At 35.2% G+C, this 8,086-nt stretch overlaps 1 protein-coding gene across 2 annotated transcripts in view; it reads left to right on the forward strand.

Annotated features, from left to right (window-relative positions):
- Positions 1 to 6,102, forward strand: part of dhx15 (DEAH (Asp-Glu-Ala-His) box helicase 15) — a 55,383-nt gene extending 49,281 nt beyond the window's left edge. Inside the window, exons 13-14 of one of the 2 annotated variants that reach the window (XM_034034231.3) lie at positions 4,603 to 4,772; positions 5,114 to 6,102. In XM_034034231.3, coding sequence (XP_033890122.1) covers positions 4,603 to 4,772; positions 5,114 to 5,231 — 288 coding nt within the window. In that variant the 3' untranslated portion in view covers positions 5,232 to 6,102. The remainder of the gene's footprint in view (positions 1 to 4,602; positions 4,773 to 5,113) is intronic. The other variant, XM_034034230.3, reaches the window with a different exon arrangement.
- Positions 6,103 to 8,086: the final 1,984 nt, after the last annotated feature.

An 8,086-nucleotide genomic window follows, 5' to 3' on the forward strand; every position in this document is an offset into this window, starting at 1 on the left:
TGCTGTTTTCCCCATAGATCCGAGCAACACTATGCTTTGGATCTGTGGGGAAAACAGCATAACTTTGAGCTGAGATTAACATGTCCTCCATTGATAACATCATTTATTTATTTATTTATTTTTGCCCAACAAGACACTTCTACACACACGTAATAATCTCTGTTTGTGGAGGACTCAGATGTGCTGTTCTTCCCATAGAATGAATGTTAAAGCCAGATTACCTACTACAGAAGACGTCTAGACAGATCAAGCCATCCAGGGCCAAAAAAAGTGACTACTTTTATTTTATACTTCAAACTGTCAACATAGAACTTGGCCTATAGTCATCCCTTGCCAGAATATGCAAATCTGCTGCTGATCCTACTACTTCTAATAAGTAAAGCCGTCTGAGATTGCAAATGTCCTGCAAACTGCAGAATGTAACACAGGACTTCCTTTTTTATTTTTGGGGCACTTTTACAAATCTATCAGAGCCTGTCAGTATTGAAGTTATGTTACTTTTCTCTGTCGCTTTCATGGACATACAGATGATCATATATCCATTTTTTTCATGTCTACAAACCATTCGTTCTGATATCACATTATCCACCGAATTTAATGATATGTATAATTACCAGGGATCATAGGGATCTCTTTTGCACGGAAACACATGGATTTTCTATGTTAACGGAGAATTTTTTAGTTTTACACTTGAGACTTTTTTTGTTTGTTTGATAACCAAAGCAATACACTTATCATATACAATCATCAACGCAGGCAATTTTGCTTTAAATTGACAAACATACGTGTTCAGTAAAACTGCTTCTGGTGTACAGAGGTCAAGGTTAAAGGAGGCGCACTGTCACATTCATGTTGAAACATAGCTGCAGTTTACTACAGTATCCAGTGCGTTGTTACTATTGAACAAGCTGTTTTAAAGATGCCACAATACAATAAAAATCACCCCTAAAGATCAGGTTAATGAGTTTGGCAATAGCCATCCAGATGACAGACTGACACGGAGATAAACTAATATGAACATTAGAATTGTACAATAAATACTTCCTGTGTTATTCAATAGTACTGTTTGCGTATCTTATATTGTGACGGAGGGGGGCACTCCATTTTAGCCTTTTATTTTAATTGCGGATAACACCATTTTTTTTATTCTTTATTGCGGAAAAATAGGATCCCTGATAATTAATTACTAAAAGCGCATTACCAAGTAATCGACCTGAGAGTGCAAGCATTCTGGCAAGTCGTTTTTTCAACTGGATAATTGATCCACACCCTCAAGGGTCTCAGTGTCTACAGTTAAATTGCATGAGTGGGTTAACATGCTACATTTGAGGTCTCGGATGGAAGAGCCGCAGTTTGGATCTCGATTTTTTATTATTAATTATTATTATTATTATTATTATTATTATTATTATTATTATTTCTAAATTATGAAATACCTCCTAAGATTTTAGCTTTGAGTTAATAATTCATTGACCTTTTTTATCTGATTTAATTGTTTTTTGTTTATTGTTTGGGGTAATATGTGATGCTGCTGTCATAAGAATGTCCCTGTGAACTAGGGGTTTGCATCTCGGTGGACTAATCCTGAATACATTGTTTCAAATTAAATAAATAAACAAAAACTAAAGCTAAAGTTGCAGGACAACATTTTTGTAAACAAAATATCTTCCAGGGCAACCGAAGGTCCCTGGACTTGCTTATATTCACAAATTTGATTCATTGTGGGTGCAGTGTGATTTTTGAGAATCTGAATCAAACAGCATTTGAAGATAAATCCTTATGAGTCGCCTTTTCTGGAGAATGGTGCGTCTTGATAAGTAAATGCAATTCGTTTTTTGCAGAATTGGTTTAGGCTGTTAACTGATCAAAATAAGATGAATTTGTAGGTGTTTAATGCTTTTAAGCGGCAACTCCTTCAAGGTGTTTGAATTTGTGAACAACAAACATACCACTGAAATGTGGAAGCTGAACAGTTAAAGTCTAACCTCTTGCAGCAAGGTTTCTCTCTGAAAATAAAATATAGAAACTGTTTTGAAGATTCCATTTTAAGAGAACCTGGTGTTGTGTGTGTGTGTGTGTGTGTGTCTATATATATATATATATATATATATATATATATATATATATATATATATATATATACACACACACACACACAATCCCATTTGTCTTGTAAAATGTGTATAATAGGCATTGCAGAGTATAAGCAAGTATAAGTATTACTTGCATAAGCTTCCAGATGTAGATCTAATTTAATTAGATGCTGGTTATTGTCAAGTCCATCCCCACACCTTTCCATGCATGTTGAGGAAGGATTTTTTTCTTTTTAGTCTTATGGTGTAGGAGGCCTTGGAGTATTATATTTTTTTTAAATATATTTTTTGGTTTTGTTTTTCACATTTCATTATTTCGTTTTTTCCGCTAAAAATGTTTTCATTTTATTAGATACACATTAATAAAATCAAATAGATGTATATAAATAAAAAAAAAGTATACATGTTTGAACTATATACATATTTAGTAAACATTAGCTGCATTTAATTTTTTGACACAGTCCTAGCACAGAAATAATTGTTACCATACTTTCTCATTAGCGGCAGTAACGGTAATGTAATTAACTGCCTAATTACAGTAAATACTGCCCATACCCTCTATAAAAATGCAATAAGATAAAATAAAAATATATATATTTATACTGCTCTACTATTGTGGGACTGTCATAATTGTACATACAGCAATCTATCCATTTAAATAAATAAAAAGACAATTCTAGGAATTGCATTTTAATGCTGTTGCACTGTAGCAGGGCTCCAGTATACAAGCTTGGAGTTGCTCAGTATTTAAACACTGAGCAAAGCAGATTCATTCATTCAAATTCATTCAAAACTAAAACAGCATTTGCTCCAGTGCAAAGTTTGCACCACTTAAAATAAAACAAAATTAGCATACTAATACAAACTACAAGCCACGTTTTCCCCAAAAGTAATAAACTGCTAATGCTTAACGACGGTATCTTTCTACTCCCAGTCCAGCCGACAGTTGCAAAATCTGCACGTCATTATTTTGTCACCGGCACCAGCATACATCCCATACATGTTCAAATTCTTAGCAGCGTTGTTGACTTGTGCAGTTTAGGCATCTTCTCTTCCATCACAATTAAAATTCCCAGAGCTTCCGTTTCCCTTCAGACCGCATCTGTGGGAGCAGCTGAGCCTTGACAATTGCGATTGCAAGCATTTATTTAGTGTTTTTTGTGTAAACCTCCCAATTAAAAAATGTAATTCTAGGTTTGCTTATAATGATTTTTTTGTTTTTATTTTGTGTTATTTCATATTTGCGAAAAAACACAGGGCTGCTCTTAAACATAAAAATTATTTAGCATTGCCCAAATCCAAATTAGTAATTTTCTGTTTAAAGTTGTTTCAAATAACATTTTGATATTAAATAGCCTTGATCAGTATGTGTTATGCTAGTAAGCAGCAGCGCCATCTAGGGAACACAAACTGGATCGGGAATGAAATTTAAGCTCCTTGCTCTAACGTTTAACTCCATCACTGCCAGGAGATACTTGTAATGCCATGTGCCACCAACAGATTGTGAATTTGGGAGCTGGCTGTTTTCAAATGCAAATCACATGTTCCCCATTGAGATACCCTAGCCAAACCTCCTTTGTAAAAATCCTTATGGTTTTGAATTGCTTATAGTCCTGACTCTAGTGATAGCAATGGTGGTTATGCATGGTTTTGGTCTTGACAGGCTCTTGAATGCCAATTTCAAATTAAGTTGAAAAGACAAAGACCTAAAACATGTAGAAATATGTTTTGTATCTGGATTTGGGAAACTAAACAGTTCAAATAATGACTTTTTACCAAGGAAGCGAACATACCAAAGATAGGCGTCCAAGTAATGTGAAAAACAAACCATTTTTACTGTATCCATAACTAACGGTAAGAAGCCTTTCAGGAGACGGCTTTCTTTGCCATTCCTGAAATCCTCATTTTGTGCAGAAGGAATAGAAATGAAATAAGTACAGTAATTGGGTGGAAAGATGTAAAATACAAGGGTTTCACAAAAAATATGTAGCCTATGATGAAACTACATAATGACTCAGAGCTGTCCACCAAACAGACCATCATTAAGCACTCATGCTAGACAAAACAATTTACTTTTGTCAGGCAAGGAAATGTAATCTGATAATCGTGTTTTTTTTGTTTTTTTTTGCCCTGGTCTCTTTTTCAAGAGATCAGTGCTGAGAGTACGTGTGATCCATTGTGGCTTCAGCTGTCTCCTACACGTGGTATGCCGTTGTATCTATATGTTGTATGTTCTGCCACCTACTTTCATGAACATGTTTTTTTTTGTCTTTGGGCTTATTTTAGCAAACAACTTTTTTTTTTTTTGTCATTAAACTGGAAGCCATTACCTTTCCATAATTGTTCTGGGATGAAAGAACAGCGTGAAGAAATGTTTATAACTACTGGATACATTGGGCTTTATATATTTTTTTTGTTTTTTAGAACAGGGTGCTTTTAAAATGTGTAAGTGATTTCCAATTACTCTTCTACTGTATTGTCTTTTGACTGCACTTTTGATGTTTTGTAGATTGCGCATTTGGAAAGGACAGGGCATTACCTGACTGTGAAAGATAACCAGGTGGTACAGTTGCATCCCTCCACTGTTCTTGACCACAAACCTGAATGGGTCCTCTATAACGAATTTGTACTCACAACGAAGAACTACATTCGAACATGCACAGATGTAAAACCAGAGTGGTAAGCTTCCAATACATTGCTCTTTTTTTGCATGCAGTGTTGATAATGCTGGTAATTCAGTCTTTCTGATGATGTCGGACAGGGTCCGACATTGGACCGTATAGGAATAATTGCAGTGTTGGACCAGCTCCGACATAGGACGCGAAGGGTTAATAGAAACCAAAAACTACTTTTTTCTTTAGTCTGTAATTAAACAGAATGTATTTTGTAGTGCTTTGTTTTTTCTTTTAGTAAACCCTCTACAAAGTGAACACATTTTTACCTGGTTTAGGCTCAAGTTAGTATGGGGTTTGATTAAATCTTTAACATTAATTTCTTTTCTTTTTTATTTTATGTTTTAGGTTGGTAAAAATTGCCCCCCAGTACTATGAAATGAGCAACTTCCCTCAGTGCGAAGCAAAAAGACAGCTGGAGCGCATCGTTGCCAAACTTCAAACCAAGGAATATTCACAGTACTGAAACTATTTAACTGAAGCCTGCTTAGAGTACAGCTACAATGTATTCAGACTAACTTGTACACCATAAATATGTTCATCAACAGCCTTGTTTAGAACATTTTAATGTTTTCTTTACAGTTTAGATTTGATTATTTTTATAACTTGTTTTCCCCACTGTGTGTTCACAACCGCACGTTATGAAGATAATTGGTCAATGTAAGCATATATGAAATTGGTTGTATATTAAAAGTTCCACTATGAAAGGTTGGATGTTTTTTTTTTTTTTTTTTCCTTACCCCCAACAAGAGTACAAATATTGAATATGTTGTGCATGATCATTCATGTTGATGTTGACATTCCTGTTTAGAAATTGTGAACTCTTTCAGAAAATGTGCTTATGTAGACAGTCTTAATTTTCTCCATAGAGGCTTTGACTTAAATAAAGTCTGTTAATATCAGCTTTGAAAGTGTCCAATATGCTGTGTACCAGTAGAGATGGTCATCTCCTGAAATTTAAAGTTCAAGTGACAAAATATTCTGTGGCTGCCTTTGGGGTTTACAGCATCAGCCTGCTGTCTGCACAGAGATGCAAACACCAAGTACAAGCAGTTCATGTTTAATACATATATATATATATATATATATATATATATATATATATATATATATATATATATATATATATATATATATATATATATATATATATATATATATATATATATATATAATAATCAGTATTGGTCTTATGTATACTCTGTCCTGATTGGTCAAAACAGGTCACATGGGGGTGTTAAAGCATATCACCATAGGGTGGCACTTTTCAAAAAGGGGCAAATCACTTGTAGATACCCATACGCCACTAACCTTTTTTTTTAAAAAAAAAAAAATAATAATAAATTGGAATTCATCGCAATGAACAAGAATGACAAGATTTATGTAAATATTGACCTTTTGGGCAACCAGTGTACATGAGATATTGAATGAGTCTGAATCGGACACCAATGATTTAAATAAAGTAGTGAAGAAATAAAAGTATTCAAATCAATTGAAAACGCGCCATTGTGTTCCTTTCCCTGAACACAGTGTTTACATATCCCATTCTGAAAATGCAGAGATTACAAATAGATCTTACTTTCAGATTTTTAGAAAAAATGTGGGTCACTCTTAAGAGGCTTTGGTGGTTAAATCTATTATTATTATTATTATTATTTTTTTTTTTTTATTTCTTAGCAGACACCCTTATCCAGGGTGTCTTAGAATTGTTACAAGTTATCACATTATTTTTGCATACAATTACCCATTTATACAGTTGGGTTTTTACTGGAGCAATCTAGGTAAAGTACCTTGCTAAAGGGTACAGCAGCAGTGTCCCCCACCTGGGATTGAACCCACAACCCTCCGGTCAAGAGTCCAGAGCCCTAACCCCTACTCCACACTGCTGCCTTTACAGTGGATGTTTTGTTGCCACTGCTGCAGGTCTATGTCCATTCTTGTACTCTAGTCGGTTGCATCTCCTGCCACTGCTCCCATCCCCTGCGCAGCTGTGTGATCTGATGCAGAATATTTATAAATGCATGTCGACAGTTCCTGCCGTACCTTTCTCTCCACATAAAGTTGTCCAGGTGAGATGGTATCATCTCTTCTGCTGTGCCCAGCATGGTTTTAAATTGTTTCTTAACACTGGACCAGTAGTTCTCCACATTGATCAGCTGTAAACTACAAAGTCAGTTTGATAGGTAACTGGGTATTCCATGCAAATAACGTCTTTCTTGCTTCTGTGAATCGGTAGCACAAATCTAGTATGGGTACCTCCTGTTACTACACCGGATAGCACAGGATGATTAAAAAAATATATATAATAAATTTATAAACATTTATATATATATATTTTTATAAATATATATATAAATATATATATTGCTGATCCTTTTGCTGTGGACATAGCACAATTTCTTTGCCTTACCAACTGGAGTCACAGCTCATCAATCTGTCTAGACAATGTGGGGAAGCTATAAAAAAGGCCAATAAGATGCTCGGATATATTGTGAGAAGTGTTGAATTTAAATCAAAGGAAGTAATGTTAAAACTTTACAATGTATTAGTAAGACCTCACCTAGAATATTGTGTACAGTTCTGGTCACCTCGTTACCAAAAGGATATTGCTGCTCTAGAAAGCGTGCAAAGAAGAGCAACCAGAATTATACCGGGTTTAAAAGGCATGTCATATGCAGACAGGTTAAAATAATTGAATCTATTCAGTCTTGAACAAAGATGACTACGTGGTAATCTGATTCAAGCATTCAAAATTCTGAAAGGTATTGACAGTGTCGACCCAGGGGACTTTTTTGACCTGAAAAAAGAAACAAGGACCAGGGGTCATAAATGGAGATTAGATAAAGGGGCATTCAGAACAGAAAATAGGAGGCACTTTTTTACACACAGAATTGTGAGGGTCTGGAACCAACTCCCTGGGATCCTTCAAGAAGCTGCTTGATGAGATCCTGGGATCAATAAGCTACTAACAACCAAATGAGCAAGATGGGCCCAGTGGCCTCCTCTCGTTTGTAAACTTTCTTATGTTCTTATATAAATAAATCCAGTTCGCCTTCGCGGCATATCAACTTCAACCTCCTTCTCAATCTCCTGCCTGTCACTCAGCAGCGAATGCACGCACCCACACTACAGACGACTACCCTGTCACAAACATTAATACCCTGGATATTTCTAAACGAGGTATTTAGGGGAGTTCCCTAATAAAAGCTGAATGTCAAAACAGTTGTGTGAATATAGTAATTGTTACAGCTGTGTATAATTGTGTTAAAAACAGGATTAATTTATCTACCTTTTTACATATCCGCCCTCACTAGTTGGATA

Source organism: Acipenser ruthenus, chromosome 1, assembly GCF_902713425.1.
Source record: "Acipenser ruthenus chromosome 1, fAciRut3.2 maternal haplotype, whole genome shotgun sequence".
NCBI lineage: Eukaryota > Metazoa > Chordata > Actinopteri > Acipenseriformes > Acipenseridae > Acipenser > Acipenser ruthenus.